Genomic DNA, 20765 nt, shown 5'->3' with positions numbered 1-20765 from the left:
GGGCAACCAGATGTGTGGTACAGTATAGGCTACTGTCTACTCTGTACCACTTGCATTCATAGTACTCGGGTTCTCAACACCAGGGGTCCAATATATGAATGAACCAGAGTTTATGAATAAAAGTGTAGATTTGGGGACTAGATGACAAATTGTATAACTAGAGTTTTTTTTTTGAATGAAAAGTGTTTAGAATCTGGTATAGTGAACTCTCACTCCTCTGAGGATGCAGGTGGAATTTGTGGATGTAGCAGCATTAAGTTAAAACTGACAAACCTTGAAAGACCTTTTAAAGCTGACCTTTGCATCATGACTTGAAGTTAACGGTATTTGCCAATTGCCATAGTTGATTTAAATCTGAAATTGCAGTGGAATTCAGATTAGCCACTAGGGGGAGCCTCTCGCCCAATCTAGGTTTTTGCACCCACAATAATTGGTCCAATCATGTCACAGGGGCTTTTCTGTTGACCAATCGCAGCAGTAGCTGCCGTGTGTGTACGGAAGTAAAGTGAACTGGTAAAATGGTCCTCTTTGCTGAAACTGGCACTTGATATACATTTATAAATGGACCAAATGCCCACAGGGTAGGAACCTTCCTCGTTACTACAACCGTTACCGTTACTAATCGTGTATACATGTATTTATATAAATATGTAAAATCATATACTATTAATCATCACTACAGTAGGCTACTACATTTGTTTAAATTGTGTCCTAGCGTAACACTTTAAACTTTAAAGTGTGTGGGGCTGTAGCCATGGTTCATGACTCTCGTATTCATAATAATCATCATGGCAGTCTTGTTCCAGGGCTAGTGGGGCTGGTGGTCCATTGCGTTGGTGAATTGATGAACACCCTCTTGTAATTAAGTGTAATGCTTTATTGGGTCGTCAGTGACGTGAGTTGTGCTTGAATTGTACTGTAATTCGGCAAACTGTTAATACATATATTTCAATCAATTGGACATTTATTTTTATGTTTTCGATTTAGGTTTAAACACGAATGCAGGAATCTATCTTTGCACTGTATTGTATGAACTCTCTCAGTCACACTGTCACAGTCACACAGCAATGACAGAAGAATGCTAGCCTTGGCTCAAGACTATCCAAGTCTGACTAATACTTTCGTATTTCTCTATGCAAATGTCAAAAGACATCTATGATAGTCTTGAATTGATCCAATTGAGGCTATGCAAGCACCCCTTCCTTGTAAATTATCTTCTGACGGTCCTGGCAAATGTAGGGCAAGTTAATTAGCTAAATGTTTTTCACTCACAGAGAGCAACGTGTATATCCACGGCTTCCCAATTTTGGAAAGGTTTTATCACCGTCCAATCACAGATCAGCTGGGTAGCTCTGATCCATAGCCCTAATGCTTCTCATATAACCATTAGGGCTATGGACCAGAGCTAAGATCAGGGGTGCAGCAAGAGAACTAATCGATTTAATCATAAAAGTAATTGATATCAATAATTTAATAAAACAGTCCCTATTTTGTGCATGTCATAGGTGAGAAGTTTCAAGAAACGTTACAATTCTTCAAAAATAGTGACAATATCAGATCAACAAACAAGCCGATCAAACACTTTGCTATGCAACTCGTTGTGAGCTTGTAGATCTGCCATTTCCATTTTTTTTTTTGCACAACATGTGCGACAAAGTATACAATTATGCTTAAGGGTGGAAAATTACTCTAGTTAAACTTGTTGTTCCCTCTCTCCATTAAGGTATTCATAGGTGAGGGGAAAAAAACATAAACTTCCCAGTTCCTGTATGTATTATTGTACATCTTTCCAACACTTAGAAAGGCGATGGACTTCACTGAGTGTTACGGGGACACTGTGTCCAGCGTTGCGGCAGCAGCTCGCTCCGGGTGCAGAGAGCGCGTTCGGAAGCTGATCCACAAAGGCCTCAGCATAGACAGCAGAGACAACCGTGGCTGGAACGCCCTGCACGAGGCAGCGGCCGCTGGCCACAAGGAGTGCGTGCAAGAGATCCTGTCTGCTGCTGGTAAGCAAGGATTGTATGGCAAACAGTTATGTTCATACATACTTGGGGCAGTTGGGAGGGGGACATAATGTGTCATTTACAGTACGTCATATTGTCTCTTTATTGTTAATGGCGTTTAATGTTTGTATTTGCACCGTTTGTTTTACATCACGATTACATCACCGTCCTAATCAACATGAGTTAGACTTTAATATATTAGCGCCCCTCACTTCACACAGGTGTGATTTTTATTTGTACGTATGCCCCCAATTATGCCTGTTTATTCTTCCCACTGCTTGCAACTGCAGTTGAACCACCATATCCTACTTTACCCCTGTGCCACGACACGAGTACCCTATGGCCACCGGGGTTGAACCGGTTCAGGTCTTTTTTCCCCGCCTAATATTGAACCAGTTCAGAGTGTTTCCACTGAAAATGAATTGGTTCAGAACCCTAAAAGCTGAATCAGAACTGGAACCGAAAAATGGCCGCCGGTTCCATGAAAGCGCCACGGTTCCAAGAATCTAGAACGGAACCCGTTCTAGAACCAAAGTTATTTTGGTGGAAAAGGGGCCTTTTATTATCAATAGGTGGTCTCAAATACTTCCGCAAATTATTGCTCATGGCTCATGTCCGTCGTATGGCACAGTATTAGGTTTCAGTGGCTAAAGACGGCCTTTGCTCTTACTGCTTTTTTTCTGAATTGCTAAGCAGCAGGCTCATCGCACGGCCATCGCGGCTACGTGAACTCTTTGACTCACGAGGGAGAGTCTGCACTGTACCTGGCGGCACGGCAAGGGAACCTGCCGGTGGTACGAACCCTTCTGAAAGCACACGGCAACATTAACCAGCCAACCAACGATCTGTCCTGTCCTCTTTTTGCAGGTACTGTATGTAACGAACGCATTCAGTCATTGTTATTGTCATTGTGGTACTTAAATCTGTATATATTATGTGATATTTATCAGTTGTGTTCCTATATACTGTAGCTGTGGATGCTGGGCATAAAGGGATTGTGGAATTGCTAGTCCGTAAAGGTGCAGAAGTCAACGGCACACATACTGCCTCCTGTTGGTCCTGCCTTCACCAAGCTGTTTATAAGGTAATATTTTAACACACACACAGAGATGTACAGTTTACATTTTATACCATGAATCATGTCACACTTTTATTATTTTCTTTCCCAAGGGTCACAGTGACATTTTACGCACACTGGTTGGTGTGTGTCACCTGGAGGCACTCGATGACCACAAGATCACTCCTGTGTTTTTAGCCTCACAGTACGGACAGCAACAGTGCCTGGAGATTCTTATTGATGCAGGTCAACCAATTTTCCTTAATGTGTTTTTGTGACGATCATCATCATCGTCTTATTGTTATTATTACTAGGGTCGGCCCACAGGCTGGTCCTCTCTTCTTTTTTTTTAAGATATTTTGGGGGGCTTTTCTGCCTTTAAAGATACACACACACACACACACACACACACACACACACACACACACTATTTCTATAATATAAGACTCGCGTCAGTGCAACCACACGCAATTCCCCAGAATTGCACCTTTCTAGTTTATTACTGTTGTTATTAGGTGTTCACATGTGTTTTCCACTGTACTGTAGGAGCCAACGTGAATGCCCAGGTAGAGGACTTGGCCACGCCGCTGTTTATTGCAGCTCAAGAGGGTTATGAAGGATGCGTGGAGCTTCTTTTAGAGCGTGGCGCTGATCCTAACCTACCATGCAGCTCTGACTGGCCCCAGCTCCCCATTCACGCTGCCGCTCAGTTGGGCCACATCAGGTACCTAGTACTGATCCATAAGATGTTTCTCTGTGATATATAACTGTATATACACAGTACACTGCAGTACGCTGCATGTCATTATAAAACGTGTTGTGAGATTGTAGATTGGCAATATTCACTATTCAAACTGGTGAAATTTTAAATTGATTTAATAAAAATCACACCTGTGTGAAGTGAGGGGCGCTCTTATCATCGTACATCATCATACATCATCTCATTCCGGCCAATCAGAATTTGCATCCTCACCTTCGTCTTCAATGTTTGTTACACAATGTGTGTCGTAGCGTGATCCTAATATCGTGATTTGAATCATATCGTGATTTTTAGTGAATCATTGAGTATACTGAGAAATGTTTCTCACTTCTGTGCTTCCAGCATCCTCAAGAGGCTGATAGCTGTGACGGAGCGTGTGTGCGACCGCGGCGAAGCCATGGTGAGTCCTCTGTACGTCGCTGTGAATCAGAAGCGGCAGCAGAGTGTGGAGCTGCTCTTGCAGGAGGGCTACAGTCCAGACGCTCAGGACTGCAGTCTCAAGCTGGGTCATCAGTCACCACTGGTCTATGCCATGTCTATAGCGTGTGACGATGACCACCCGTGCAGGTTTGTACACAAACTCATTTAACAAAAACAAAAAAACCCCGAAGTGGACTGGCTCACTAGTAAAATACAGAATAGATTCTAAAATACTGCTCACCACCTATAAGGCCCTGAACAACCTCTACGACCTCATACATCACCATGCCCCTGGTGGTGCCCACCACCTGGTGGTCCCCAGGACAAAGCGCTGAACCTGGGGGGGGTCAGGGCCTTCTCAGTTCTCACTACGAGCTGCCTGTCGGCTATTTTCGTCACCTTGCGCTATTGAAACGCCAATGTACAAGATACAATATGTACAAGATGTAGGCTAACACAGATAAAGTAATGCGTCACTCAGAAAGTTAACGTAATTTCTGATACAGATGGATCAGAATTGGATCAATTCAAGACGCTCATCAGGGCAGGCTAATCTTATCATCCTATCCTTGTTGATATTGATATATAACGCCATTTAGGTCGAACTCATGATATAACTTTATGTTATGATGATAATATAGCAGCAGCAGAGAGACCTGCGGATGGCAGATTTAGCCACGGTTAACCGCAGTTTAGGGTGGATTTGGGTCATTCAATTATATTATAAATTAAAAACATTGAAAACATGCGGGAAATAAATTAATGGCATCTATCTATAGGCTTATTATAGCTTTTAAATCTATAAATTGGAATAATGAATTAATGTGGTCGGATAACAGGCAGATTATTAATATGCACATGCATATGGTCATCCGCAGGTTTCTAATGCCAGTCAACTGCCTTCCCTCTTCCGTGTGCGACCCTCCACCACCACCACACCACAGTGACCACATGCACATGCGCTGTTGGATGAAATAAAGTCAAAGATAGCGAGCGGTGCCGGCGATACGAACGGTTAATGGGGCGGGCAACGGGTCCATTATTTGACGGGCAGGACGGGCCTGTTTTGCATTTTTATATAATCGTGGGTAGCGTGTCGGAACGCGGTTCTGATTATTGATCGTTGTTAAAATTGGACCCGTGCAGGACTCTGCCACATGCTAGAGGAGTCTAACGCCTGTGTAAATTTTAAATACAGTTTTTCTCCTGTATGACATGGCTGAAATATACAACTAAATCTCTTCTTTCAGTGAAACGGTGAAGTTGCTGCTGGCCGCAGGAGCCACTTTGACTGAGGGTGTGTGGATGTTTGCCTTGCCCATTAAACCAGAGCTGCTGCCGCTGATACTGCAGCACAGACGTATCCCCAAGATCCAGAATATGAGCCGGGCCCTTTCTTCCATACCGGACCAGAGAAGAACGTTGAGGCACGCTGAATTGAGGGCACTGCTCTGTGTAGCACTCGACAATGTGAAGTTTGCCTCCTGCTGGCTGCCCGTGCTCCTACAGGCTGACCTGGAGCCGTCTTTACTGCTGCAGCCCATCATGTAAGCTTTTAGCTTTTTCATTGCATAAATGTGTCATGTTTAGTTTAGTGATAAAATTTGACACTGTACAAAATCTACAAATGGGTTAGAGCAGTGATTCTCAATCCTGGCTCGATATGACCTTTTTTTTGCATCCCTATGACTTAATTTGTACACTGTTACGGTAACACTTTGGTTCATACTCCCTAGCTATCAATTATTTAGCTGGGGACCCCCTGTACTAGCTCCGTCAAGGACACCACATTGAGCTTGTGATTGTTTTCATAGGCTGGAAAAGGCAGACAGCGAGGTGTTGAACTACCTACTGGCATTCGTGAACTGGTCGACCCTGTCACAAGATCTGAGAAACATTCTGCTCCGGAGACTGGATGAGAAGACCTGGACACCACTGGCCTGTTTTGGTAAGGCCACGCATGATCAAGTCAGTCATTAGGACAGAATTAGGACAAAACCACGGACAGTGCCGTAGAATCAGAGTAAACTAGAAAAAGTGCCCTTCTGGGCACAGGTCTCCACCAGGATAGGAATGTAGGACATTGCAGCTTGCCTAGGAGTTGGCATACAAAGTTATCCACAGATCCGTGCAGTTAGAGGTAAAAACACTTTTCGGCCAGTTATAGCGCCACCTTGAGGCTGAGTTGAAATTGTTCATGTGGCATTTCGTCCTCGGCCTAGTGGGAATGTGGGTGCACAATTTCACAGAAATCACGCGATGTGTTCATGATTTGCTATATATTGCTACAATTCAGATAAATCTACTCACTTGGATATTATACCCACTTCTCTCTCTCTCTCTCTCTCTCTCTTCAGGGTTTCTGTGGAATTGTTAAAATCCTGGCACCACTGTGTTCTTTAGCTCGCTACGACACAAAGGAGAAGACAGCCTTGTATCTGGCAGCAGAGCATGGTCATGACCATTGTTTGAAAATATTAGCTGAAGCAGGTATTAGTATTAGTTAGCTTTTTTAAATACAGTATATATAAAACAATCCAGAATGAAAAGACAGGTGCTTGTCAAACAAGAGTGAAATACAATGAAGAAATCCTGCTTGGTAATCAGAAAATACATTTTCATGTGTTGCCAATTTTCTGCCAATCAGAAAAGACTACCCATCTATCACCTTTGGATCAAAATAGGTACTGTACATCACTTCCTGAAGATGTATTTTCTGTTTCCTAAAGAGCTGGAGAGATGGGGAGACTCCTGTTACTGGACAATCTATAGCAATGATTACTAGTATCAGCATGTGAAGCCCAGTTTTGGTTTGTTTTTGAGGGGCGCTAGCCCCTCTTATATATAGCTTTTTGTCATAACTCTTGTCACATTTTCCAATGACAATGAAAGGAGAATTTACGTCATGTGTCTGAGCAAATCGGCTTTATGTGCCAACACAACATGAAAGGCCATTGACAATGAAAGGAGAATGTATGTCATGTGAGCAAATCAACATGTTACGGTGATGGACGATGATAAGAGCGCCCCTCACTTCACACGGGTGTGATTTATTTTAAACTGGGAGGTTTTTCATCCAAAAGTTGAAAGAGTTGACAATGAAAATACAGTCGAATGGAAAGAGTACTATGCATTCATCCTACCCGGTTTCATCAGTGCATACCAATGTGGGACCGTCAGTCAGATTATGTACATTATTGACAAAATAATTTGCTGGGCCAGATATCATGCCCAGCCTGATGCCTAGTGCCTAGTACCAATGGTCTAGGATAATGGTCCACAGCACATACAAGCAGAACATGCTTACAGAACATTTATCAGTGTGGATGTTCACATCATTATCGATATACCGGTCCGGTTGACATCTTTATAGTTCTCATTCTTGGTGTTGTAGTAGAGTAGACAACCCTTTATTACTATAATATATAGCGTAACCCATTTTAAGACTTGACTTGCAGGTGCATGTGTGAATACCCGGGCAGCTGACTTCACTACCCCGTTGATGGCTGCTACAAAGAACGCGTGCGACAAGTGTGTGGAGGTGTTGCTGAACCACAAGGCCGACCCAAATCTTCACTGCAGCCGTGTTTGGCCACAGCTGCCCATTCATGCCGCTGCCAAGGGTCTAAACGAAAAGTATGTCCAATGTATTTGTATTTGGTTGATAAAGTTAACATAACTATAACGAAATGCATTTGAAATTAAATAAAAACTTTTCAGGATTCCAATTAAAAAAGAGCGCAAAAGAAATCAGGATTTCAATTCAAATATAGCAAAAATAGCTACAAGCTCAAAACGCGTCGCACTGCGACGGGTTTTGAGCTTGTAGATATGCAATTTGTCAAAGATGTCCTCCACTCTGCCAACACAGTTTTGTTGTGGTATAACTTTTGTGTACTTTCTTCTCGCCAGCATCCTTAAAAGGCTCATTGCTGTGACAGACCGCGCTGTTGACCGTGGTGAGGGAATGGTGAGTCCAGTGTACGAGGCCGTGGACAATCCACCCATGCTGAAGGTCCTGCTCAGTGAGGGCTTCAGTCCTGAAGGCCAGGACTGCAGGAACCTCTACGAGATGGACTCACCACTCGCCTTAGTCCTGTCTCAAGACGATACATATGAACTGGAATCCGTCAGGTATGAACCACTTGGCATCTGTATTTCATCTATATCTATAAATGTCTCCACGTAACTTGAGAACCCACATGTTCCACACCACCACAGGGTGTGAAACCATAGTGCCTGGCCTTGAGTTGGTGGGATACACTGTTGTCCAGAAACACCACAAAAGCCTCTGCCCAGCTCTGGACAGGGCCCAAATTTGCCAATTGATCACACCTGATCACCCCAAGATTATCCATATATGGGGCTGGCCTGTTCTGACAAACATGACATCACAATGTTGTTCTGACATCTGTATAGACTTCATATTTGGGTATGCCTATATGGGCATAAAAGGTGGGGCATTCATTACATCATTCCAAGTAGGCCAGTGCCCAACGGGCACCGCTCTAGTTCATTCATAAATAAAATAGCCTATCTGGCCAGCTCACAACGTGATGTGGTGTGTTAATGTAGCCTGGTTAATAAACCAGACCGAATCAGCCGTTAGTCTGGTTTATTAACCAGGCTAGTGTTAATGAGCTCATAGAATGGCTGTTTTCACTGCGCAACACCATCCTTAGTATAAGAATCCAAAGTACAAAATAAGCATCTAGTCTGCATTAAGATAATCTAGCAGGGCCTCTAAAACTAAAGAAGATATTTTAGTGAGTAATGCAGTTAAGTGAAATAATGCAATGACACTGACAAGCCAGCCCCTAATTTGTCCGATCTGGTGCCCATACCAGGCTAATCATGTCCAAAAAGAATTTCAAAGTAGCGCCATTCATTACAAACCAATAACATATTATACTGTAACTGCAATTTAATACAGAATGATATTTTTTTACACTTCATTGACCGCTCTATATCGGCTCTCATTCACAGACATCCGTTGCAAATGTTGCTGGCTGCAGGAGCAAGCGTGACCAGGGACTCCTGGGACGCGTGTCTAACAGACACCGTGCTTCTGTCACCACTGATCCACTATAGAGGGTATACCAGAAGAAAACGCCAATGGCGGACTGAGGGGCTTTTTGGCCCCAGTGAGCTCCAGGCGTTGCAGAGTGTTGCCGCCCAAAACGCAGAAGAAGCAGAATTTTGGCTCCCCACCCTCTTGAGGGTTGGACTGGACCCCTCTGTGTTCCTGCTGCCTAACTTGTAAGAGAGATTTTTGAGGGGCTCCTATATACAGCTTTTGTCCCCACAAAATGTCTGCAACACAAACATTAAATGCCATTAATAATCCATCGCGTTCATATTTTGAACGAGAGGCAGTTGAGAAGTCAGAAATGAAGAGCTTAGTATATCCATCAGATCAAAACCACGGAGAGCGCCCTAGATTAGGAGAGACGAGATTCTTTCTGCAGCGGTAAACAGGGAAGTGACTGAACCGTGCATGAACGAAAAGTGAAGCGTATGGTGGCCTTGGAGTCCAACTCAAAAATAAAAAAAGGAAAGAATTCAGAATATTCGTCTCTCATTTGATATCTTTGAAGATGCGCTAGGACGTGTACACACGTCCTTTGAATCCGTCGGTTGGATTGCTTATGACGTGTGGGCACATCGGATGGACTGAACCGGTTAAACATCTCCATTACCTAATTTACTTAATTAAGACTACACATCTGAGGACCCTATAGAAGGAAAGATTACCTGTCATCTCTCCTAATGGTACCAACATCAATCCAGCACGGAATTGTGGACAAAATCCTATCCAACGACAACAAAATATTCTAGGTTTTGGGTCTGAGAGGCTAAATCTCATCAAACGGTGGTTCGGCTCTAATGCAGAATAAATAAATAATGGACCTTGATGTGAAAAAGGTTGAAAGCCACTGTGCTAGAGATGATGTTGATGTTCATAATCGTGACTCGACTGATAAATCGTTCTGATCGCTGCTGTGTTTTTGTCGTCATTCATGCCACACAGTTTCAGAGCGGCAGACGACAAGGTTCTGAACTACCTGCTGGAGATGGTGAACTGGTCGACGCTGTCGCCGGCCCTGACGGAAGTTCTGCAGCAGCGTCTGAGAAGCAAGACCTGGATACCTGCTTGTCCCGTCGGTGTGTACGACACATTCACTTATGATATATTTAAACGTTTTATGTTCTGTCGGAAATGAATGCCCTGTTTCATCGTGATGCACAAAGGTACGCAATGCATAATGTTGTGAGCTCTTCAGAATACGACGTGATGGACAAACACACATTGATTAACATTTGTTACTTTGTGGAAATGCACTTAAAATATGCACAACATAGGGATTGTTTGGGATTTCCTGCAGTAAGTGGTGATCACCACAGGGTGTCAGTAACTCACCCAGGTTTGGTGTTCTAGGGTTAAAATATTTTGGGCGTGAAAAATGGGTTACAAAATCGTGGGATAAAAAATATATTTAAAAAAAAATATATATATTTTGGGCGGGAACCCCTTTTGGTGTTAGCATCATGTTATGCTTTAGCTATAAACTAAAGAATGACTGAGATAGAAACATAGCTTTTTCAGAAAGCTGTCAGGATGTAGAAGACACTTTAAGAATCTGATCTCAGGTCAAAATGGGTTAAGATATTTTTGGGGGGCTTTTGCCTTTATTGATAGATCACAGTAGACTGAGAGGTAATGGGGAGAGTGAAGGGGACTGACACGCAGTGCAAAGGTTGTTCGAACCCGCGACACGCCGCGCCGCCAGGCTGGGTGCCCGGACCGCTAACCCTAGCTGTCCGGGCCATAGTTTACTTTTCTTTGTGTATGTGTTTCTGGAAAAAATCAATAGGTTTGTGTGTGTGTGTGTGTGTGTGTGTGTGTGTGTGTGTGTGTGTGTGTGTGTGACGTAGATGGTTTCCCCTCTCTGCTTCACCTGTGCAGGCTGAAAATCAGGGACATACTGGGAAGTGACGTCCTTATGAGAACCAATGCTGTTGAGCGGCTGCCGGTTCCAACTCTGCTCCGTACCTTCCTCACGTTTTCCGACATCTCATCACCTCGATCTTGATCTCAGGTCTACTGTTTATGGCACAAATTTGTCTGCTATTATTTTTTTCATCACTTCCAATTGCAGTGGTGGATAAAGTACTACTTCTTTTTTTGACTTAATTAAAAGTATCAATATCAAATGTAGAAATACTCCGTTACAAGTAAAAGTCCAAAGATTCTAAATTTACTTCAGTAAAAGTACAAAAGCATTGGTATCAAAATGCTAAAAGTACTAATTATACAGAATGTCCCATTTCAATGTTTTTAATTGTATAAAATGTCTTACAATCCTTTGAAAATGTGACACATTGTGTTGTAGATTGGCTATTTTCGAATGGCTAATGTTTTGTAATATTAATCAAAATCTGTAAAGTAACTAGTAACTAAAGTTTTTGAAAGTATCCAAAATTGGAAATACAAAAAGGGCCAAATAGTTTAGCAACTTCCGTCACCTCATACTGTAGCTGTCATTGTTATTTTTCATGGCTGTGTTGTTGAACACATACAAAGCTTAACGTCGGGAAAGGTACACGTCTGAGCCACCCAGGTGATGGCAATAATACCAATGACCGTACTCTTACCGTGCAACATGAAAACTCCCGTCGTACGGTCATTAAAGTTGATTGTTGGATACTGTTTCCTCGTATTTCTAGCTTATTGAAATAATGTCATGCACATTTGCCCATGAGTGCATAGCCTACTGCAGGCCTGGTTGACTAGATTTAGAAGACATTATGAAGGTTTTTTGAAGTGGTATGGAAAATAAAAATTAACACAATAATGAAAAACGGGAATTGTTTTTATTCTTTTTAAGCTGTAGTATATACATGATTACAAGAACGATATCTGACAATATGAAAATCACATTCTGATAATTCTATTCTATTCTAGTCCAGCAGCCGGGGGTGTGGCCGCTGGCGAGTGCGATATTTGGGATATAGTTGATTTTTATTGGCCTAAAATATTGTCAATAGATATACATACTTGAATCCACTTGCTGACCGGCGGTATTTCTTTTATAGGGATTTATGTGACCATACCATTAACATCCTATATAAGGGAACATTTTAAAAAGGTCATTATGCTTTAAGTAGCATGTGACAAAAAGGGGGTTTTCATGATTCCAAGCATTAGTTTTGCACAACAAACACTCATTGGGTTCAAAACAGCCATAGCCGTCATCACAAATGTGATGAGGTCAGCACATTTTGGGCAAGTGGTCCAGAGTGACTTAGGGCCGATTCATACTCCTATTTTAGAGCCGAATAAAAGTCGGTTCGGCGCTGTAGAGCCTACTACAATGTGACGCCATTTGAGGTTCGGGGGGGCAGGTACCGTCCAAAAGTCGGCTCTATTACATAACTATTTACATTTCATATTTCAGGCACCACTTTACAAACACATTAGGCATATAATTAGAAAATCTGCAATATAAAACAGGAACAAACACTACAGCACTTGGCACCTCCCAATCAACAGGAGGATTGCCAGCACTGGAGAGGAGTCAGGACAGGTGACGTGATGTCATGTAAACAGTAAACACACCACACCACATGGCTGATGGAAATAAATAATTTCATTGCGCATTACGGATTGTAATTACGGTAAGATCTGCTCAGTGGCCCGCAGTGGTGGTTCAACAAACGTAACGTATGTCACTTTAATAAAAGTAAATAAACGAGCGTTCGTACCTTTAAACTTAAATATTTTCTCCTAAAACGGACGTGTCACTTAATTAAAACAAAAATAGCAATTGCAACACGAAAATAAAAACACAAAACAATTTGTTACATTACGCGACGATAGCTACTGTTGAACTTTTGAACTATGGCATCTTACGTTGACATTCAATCTGACCAATCACCGGCCGGTGTCAGCTCACAGCTGACCAATCAACGACGAGGGGCTCGAGCAGACCACTGCAGGTATTTAAACCTCACCGCGCGGAGTTTCTCCTCTGAATGCTTCCAGACCTTGATCGGACCAGTCGCATTCTACTCGCTTCACAGCATCAATACCTGCCTAACAGCAAACCAATAACCAACCTACCAGACCATCGCTAAACAGGATACTGTACATCGCCAACTAGAGGAACCAGCGTTTTGCAGCAGTATTATTTGTTGCTCTTAACCAGCTTTTCCTCTACAAACGGTGAGTTTATTTTCGAAATTCTCGTGGAGTCGTGCAACGGTAGCTCCGTTTGGAACATCTATCTACGCTGCTAGTACGCTTTAGCTCCGAGCGTAGCAGCCTAGATATGAGGTCCGTTGGGGGTTCAGGGCCAACTGACATTTCAATGCTATGCAGTTTAAAATGCTCATTTATTGATGTGTTCTTAGCGTGGGTTACCTGCAAGGTCGGTCGTCGGTTAGCCCCTCTCGGAACCCCCTGGGTCAGCCCAATCCGAACCGGGCTGATGTCAGAAACTTCAGTACCATTGGGTTCTGCTTGTGGGGTAGTCGTCGGTGTGGCTACTCCGTTACCGTGGCTGTCATCGGTACATGATGTGATGATGCAACTTAATTGCACCGTTTATGTAACTAATGTGTTTTTCAAAAACCCCAACGGTGGAAATGTCATTTAAATAGGCTGTCGGTTGCCGTTGTAAGTTGTAGTGGGCCATCACGTAACGTGATGCCCGGTTATGTATAGTTTGATTCAAACGTGATTCACATTTGAATCAAACTAGTAACAACGGATTGAGCAGTCGTTCAAATTTCAAATCGGTCAGACTCACCATGCATCTAGTCTCACTGTTGTGAAAAAAATCATAGAGATATTACCAGCAACCAATTCGTTGGAACTTGGGAGATTTAGTTTTTTTCAAATTTGGCTCGCTCATCTGGTCACTCACTACTACATGACCTAGCTCTGCTCCAGAGCTAGCCCCTTTCGGGACCCTACATAAAGCTTTTCTGAAATTTTAGCATTGGGTTCTGCTTGGAGGGCTACTCCAGAGCCTTACTGCCCTGCAGATGGAAGCAGTAAGGCTATGGACCAGAGCCCAATAAGGACCTAATAAGCCAGAGTGCATGGGAGCAAATCAACAGTTAAAGTAATTATATGCAAAATATGCATGGAATTATTTGAATTTGTGTATAAAGTATTTTACTACAGTGGCCTACCTCAAAATTGTACTTAATTCGGCTACAGTTAGTAATAAATGTTTAGTTACTTTCCTCTACCACTGACATAATAAACTGACCTCTCTCTCTCTCTCTCTCCTTCACAGGTGCCAGATCTCTGCAAAGCTCTCAGCTCTCTCACTCTCTCTCTCTCTCTCAGAACCCCCCCCCCCTCTCTCTCTCAGCACCCCCCTCTCCCCCCTCTCTCTCAGCACCCCCCCCCCCCCCCCCCCCCCTCTCCACAACAGCAGAATGGAGCGGTGCCACATCACGTTGATCAACGAGCTGTCTTCAACCTCTGGGCGTGCAAGTAAGTTATTGATCAATTACTGTATTGTTAGACTTTTAGCTCATTCACCTCACTGGATCTGCAAAATATTTCAATCCAATTTGGAATTTAACAATCACACCCGTGTGATACTATACTATTCATACATCTCATTCTGGCCAATCACAATTTGCACCCTCACTTTTGGCTTCCATGTTTGTGTTTACACAAACACTCAAAGCTGGGCATAGGAGGGGCTCCTCAACAAACATTTCAGTTAAGAACGCTAACGGTAAACTAACGTTGTGTTTTGCATTGCAGGAGCTTTTTCCAGAAGGCAGATCAACGTCCATGTGGACAACCTGAGGAACCGCCCGCTGACCGAGGACGACATGGAGGCCATCGCAGCGTGTGTCCCTGAGCTCTACCGGCGTGTGGATCAGGAAAGTGACCTTTCCTCTCTGACAGTAGTCGACGAGCAGCTCCTGAGACCTCCGAAGGACTTCACACCTGCTGTTCACCTGAACAGACCCTGTGAGTGTGTCTATGACCGTCTCACTAAGGAGTGGAGGCCGATGTACCGACGCTATGACCGGCGTACTAAGCGGTTGAGCCCGGCGTTCAGACCCGAGTACCGCCGCTGTGTCTGTGTGCAGTATGACCCCCCTACTAAGAAGTTTGTGCGGGTGCGCCGTCCTATTCCACGCCCAGCAGTAGTGACAACCCAAAACAACATTCTTTTCCAGGAATTCTCCAGGTCCCTGGTGACTCCGCCCCACCCTGACACCCTAACACCCCCCTTCAGGTAGGAATTTGTCCACCATTTATTTGCTACATTTCCATTTCTTTATTATATCATGATGAAGCATCATACTCTGATGAAGGCTGCATAGCCGAAACGCATATACTGGATTTGGGTTTAGCACTCCACTGAAAACCATTGCTGATGCGTAACCTCTTTTTCTCATTTACCCCCCTTCAGGTGTTATAACGCCCGCAGCGGCAACCAGCATGACCTCGTGGAGGTGAACGGTCAACAGCTGGCCAGAGTCATCTCCGGTGTCTCCGCCACATGGGAACTGGGTGGACGCGTCGTCCCACGCCAGTGGAGGGTGACCGTCTACAGGACAGATGGACAGATGCAGCTGTCGGTGTTCTGTAGCTTCCCTGAGGAGAAGGTACGGAGGTGTCTCACCTTCACAGACGGGCCGACGGAGCGCCTTCCCCTTCAGACCATCGCCAGAGGTCCTCCTCGAAGCATGACGGGTCTAAGACTGTAAGATCAACGAGCCGTTGTCTACCTCGGACGTGCAAGTAAGTATTATGGCAAGTAAGCTTAATTGGTAAATTAATATTTTGTAACTAATGTATTGTAATGAGATGTATAAAGTATTTTACTTACATATTACTACAGTGGCCTACCTCTAAACATTTACTACTAACTGTAGCCTAATTAAGTAAAATTTTGTTACTTTACTCCACCACTGACATAATAAACTGACCTCTCTCTCTCTCTCTCTCTCTCTCTTCACAGGTGTCAGATCTCTGCAAAGCTCTCTCCCTCTTTCTCTCTCTCTCCACAGAACAGCAGAATGGAGCGGTATCACATCAAGTTGAGGAACCCCCTGACCGAGGAACCGCCCCCTAACTGAGGAACCTGAGCCCCCTGACCAAGCAACCTGAGGAATCCCCTGACCGATGACATGGAGGCCATCACAGCGTGCATCCCTGAGCTCTACCGGCGCGTGGATCAGTAAGTAGTATGGCAAGTAAGTATTATTGATCAATTACTGTAATACATTTTGTTAGACTTTTAGCTCATTCACCTCACTGGATCTACAAAATATTTCAATCCAATTTGGAACTTTACAATCACACCCGTGTGAAGTGACGGGAGCTCTTCATTTCAAATGATGATACATTAAACTAAATTCAATTTGAAGTTTTATAGTCTTCATGAGGACGACGGGTGTGTGTGGAACCTGCAGTTTTAGAGGATGCCTGTGATGTCGGTGATAGGATCAGGTTGGCTGATACCAATGCGTGTCCTCGCCTCTGGGGCACACCGCTGCTCCATTGTTATAATATTGATAAGTCATTTTAAGGTTAAGTTAAGGGGTGGTTGACTTTTCTTTTTTTCCTATTAGCTGACTACTTTAGAAATGATGAAAAAAGTGGGGAGGGTGATCTATGTTGTGAGGGTTGGTTTGGTGCCTTCAGCAGGAAGTGGATCTGGGAGGGATTCCATGTTCCTCCACATGTGCTGGCCCTCCCAGAGAGACTTGACACTATCGCACTGTTTTATAATAATAATAATAATAATAAAACTTTATTTGTATAGCACCTTTCATGACATGGCAATATTTCTAAGGTGAAAAAAGGCAATCTTGGTAACATGATTAATGACGTGTGAATTAAAATTCAATTCAGAATCAATAATAACCCCCAGGTTCTTTACTGTACTGTTACTTTCTACAGTCAGGTTGCCAAGTCTGCTTATTATTGATTCTTTCTGCTCACTAGAACCGATTATGAGAACTTCTGTCTTATCCTCATTTAGCTTGAGAAAGTTCTCCCTCATCCAATTTTGACTTTTAATATAAAGTAATGATGACTGAAATTAACGAAGTGTCTTGTTTGCCTTTATCTTTTCTGCAGTATGTTCAGTTCACAGGTTTCTACCGACTGAGTCTTGCGTGCTGCTGCTCTGTGTCATCTTCACCAGTCAGTTGGCCTTGCATCTGGCGGAGGTGCCATTCAACCCTGTGAATGCTCTAGGTTGCGTCTTGCACCTGAGCGTTTGTCTGTTGTCTGTCTTGTCTGTCTGTGGGGCGTCTGGGTGTGGTAAGAGGTAAAGTACTCGCCCACCACTGCAGCAGAAAGCTGGGTTCAACGCCCAGGTGTAACTGCAGTGCTTCCAGCTTGGCCTGGCGCTCCATCACACAATTGGCCGTGTGTACGGGTGGGAACTTAAGCTGGCGATGGATCAAGTGACCGTCCCTTTTGCTGCACTGCAGAAGCTACTTGCAAGTGTGTATGGGAGGATGCACACAGTAGTTTATACCTCCCCAGCTGTGGGGGTGGTGGTCCCAGCAACAGGGACTCAAAGGACACTTGGGGCAATTGGGAATTGGCGATGACTAAATTGGGACTCCTCCCATGGGTGGTCACCTTGACGTTGGTGGAGGAGCTTGCGAATCGCTTACCCAGAGAGCAGGTCTTGGCAGGGGCCACCATGCCGGACAGCTCAAAGGGTAAGGGATCAGACTAAGGACCACCCGTAGATAAAACAAACCTTTTACAGAAATCACCAAGGATCCAAAGTACTCCAGGCAGACGTCCAAGGAGATGCCACCATGGAGCATGCTAGGAGGTGTGTGGTGGGAGACCCTTACAACATACACAACTGAGCAGGGACCCCAGGTAAATCACACACACTTGTCACTCTAGCCCTACAAAATGTCTTCTAAACCACGTGTGTGTGTGTGTGTGTATATAATATATATGTATACTTTTTACTACATGATGTGACTAGGGTTGTCTGTCACAATCATGACATTTTACTTGACATGGAAATTATTGTATTTGGCTTTTAGGCATTGTAAACACAAATTGCACTAGGCAGATTTGACAAATAACTTAGATGCAAAGAGTGCCAATCTAAAGGCTCACAAATCTGTGCAACGCATTGTGTGCTATAATCTGACCTGGTGTCTTGCAGCAATGTAATGCAGTGTTTTGTTTGCACAGGTAAAGCATGCTGTGTGACCCGGGTACGTGAAGGGCTACAAGATAACGGCACACATGTGAGCTGTCTTAGTGGACTGGCTGATCAAGGTTCATCACAGTTTCCAGCTACATCAGGAGACCCATCTCACAGTTGCCATCTTGGATTGTTTTCTGGAGGTAAGAGCAACTTAGATTGCCATTTTATCTGCTCAGCATTTCACAACATGATGAGGCTCACCTGAAACCAATTATGCAGCACATCGCTAAGAGTGACAGTGAGGGGAATGAACATTTCCAGCTGAGTTGGCAGTAGGGATAGGGTTAGTATAAATGTAGGTTAGATGGCATGTTATTTAACCCATTCTGACCTGAGATCAGATTCTAAAAATGTCTTCTATGTCAGTCGCTCTTCGATTTTTCAAAAATAGCAGACCTACAAGCTCGTAGCGCGCCACTCGGTGGCGCTATGAGCTTGTAGATCTGCTATTTTTCAATAGCTAAAGCACGACATGATGCTAACACCAAAATGGGTTCCCGGCCAAAATGGGGTAAGATGGATGCTAGGGTCATTTCTTTACCAGGCATCCTATAGTTTCGATGAACAGATATGTTCAGACCAATTATTCTAGATTACTGAGACACTCTGCATATGATGAGCATCTGCTTAATTCTAACTTGGAGTGAGTATAATGCAGTAAGATGGTGATGTTTACGTGGATAAATATTGAATACTAAATGTCTATACTCCACTAGGGTTAGTAAAATGTAGTATGGAGTTAGATGGGTATGTTTAATACACAAGTTCCTCTCCACTAGGGTTAGTATAATATAATGGAGTAAAATATGTTTAAATACTATAATTCTAATTTAGTTTTCCCTCTCAACTAGGCTGTCAAGGAGAAGTACTCGGAGAGCAAGCTGATGTCACTGGCCTTTCTGAGCTGCAGTCGTCTCTGAAGAGTCTATCTGCTCCCCTGCTTGGCAATCCCTGAGGTGGAATTGGACATTTCATCGACCTTTATATATATATATTTTTTTTTTCTTCTTTTTGATGGGGTGACTAGTGAGAGCCTACTCAAAATGAGAGAGTGATGCAGTTTGGATGGGTGTGACTCGACAGCAAATGGTCAATCTACAAGCTCACGTGTTGTGTTGGGACCTTGTAGACAGCTTTTCTGTCTACTTGTCATGTAGGCTACATAACATACTACATGTTTGTTGTGCGAAAGACAATGTAACTTCAATTATGTAAATTTTCTGTGTACCATCATTATGTTTGACATGAGACCTTTGCTATTTACATATTTATGAATTATCAATGTAAATGGAAAGTTCTCACATTTTTGTAAATATCTGCATTTTGTAAATAATAAATATAATACGTTTTGAATTGGTGGTATAATTTCCTTTCAGAAGTATGGTAATGTTTAAAAGGAAGTTGTAATGCCCTTCACCTGGTTTATTTACTAATGTACTTTTTCTAAGAAATTGATTGAATAGACAATTGGTTCCTGTTTGTGTGACAGGCATGCATTATTGCAATATACTGTACTATAACATTTTCATGTTTACATAAGTATTTTCTGCACACCCAGTTTCCCCATGCAGAGGCAAAAAAATGATATACCCACAAAGAATTTTAACAACTAAGGAATTTATTTTCCACCCCAGACAAAAGATCTACAAGCTCATTGTGCCATACTGAGCTTGTAGATCGTCTATTTCACTATAAATACAGGTATGAGATTTTGACTTGTCTCTTGGTGTTGGCCACACAGTGAAAAGCTCTGCTCTGGAATAGACTGCAGAGGGCAACCAGATGTGTGGTACAGTATAGGCTACTGTCTACTCTGTACCACTTGCATTCATAGTACTCGGGTTCTCAACACCAGGGGTCCAATATATGAACCCTTACCAGAGTTTATGAATAAAAGTGTAGATTTGGGGACTAGATGACAAATTGTATAACTAGAGTTTTTTTTGGAATGAAAAGTGTTTAGAATCTGGTATAGTGAACTCTCACTCCTCTGAGGATGCAGGTGGAATTTGTGGATGTAGCAGCATTAAGTTAAAACTGACAAACCTTGAAAGACCTTTTAAAGCTGACCTTTGCATCATGACTTGAAGTTAACGGTATTTGCCAATTGCCATAGTTGATTTAAATCTGAAGTTGCAGTGGAATTCAGATTAGCCACTAGGGGGAGCCTCTCGCCCAATCTAGGTTTTTGCACCCACAATAATTGGTCTGTTACGGATCATGTCACAGGGGCTTTTCTGTTGACCAATCGCAGCAGTAGCTGCCGTGTGTGTACGGAAGTAAAGTGAACT

At 43.2% G+C, this 20765-nt stretch overlaps 1 protein-coding gene across 1 annotated transcript; it reads left to right on the top strand.

Annotated features, from left to right (window-relative positions):
• Window positions 1-495: 495 nt before the first annotated feature.
• On the top strand, window positions 496-6220 carry LOC310874602 (ankyrin repeat and SOCS box protein 3-like; the record flags this gene model as incomplete). The annotated part of the gene is made up of 9 exons (XM_083787461.1): window positions 496-581; window positions 1801-2006; window positions 2700-2870; window positions 2975-3087; window positions 3174-3306; window positions 3607-3784; window positions 4163-4387; window positions 5491-5787; window positions 6055-6220. Exons 1-9 carry the CDS (start codon window positions 562-564, stop codon window positions 6218-6220), a joined length of 1509 nt encoding a protein of 502 aa, XP_083643587.1. The 5' UTR covers window positions 496-561.
• Between the last annotated feature and the right edge of the window lie 14545 nt (window positions 6221-20765).

Source organism: Protomyctophum parallelum, assembly GCF_964188405.1.
Source record: "Protomyctophum parallelum genome assembly, chromosome: 17".
Lineage (NCBI taxonomy): Eukaryota > Metazoa > Chordata > Actinopteri > Myctophiformes > Myctophidae > Protomyctophum > Protomyctophum parallelum.
This window is presented reverse-complemented; position numbering and strand designations above follow the sequence as displayed.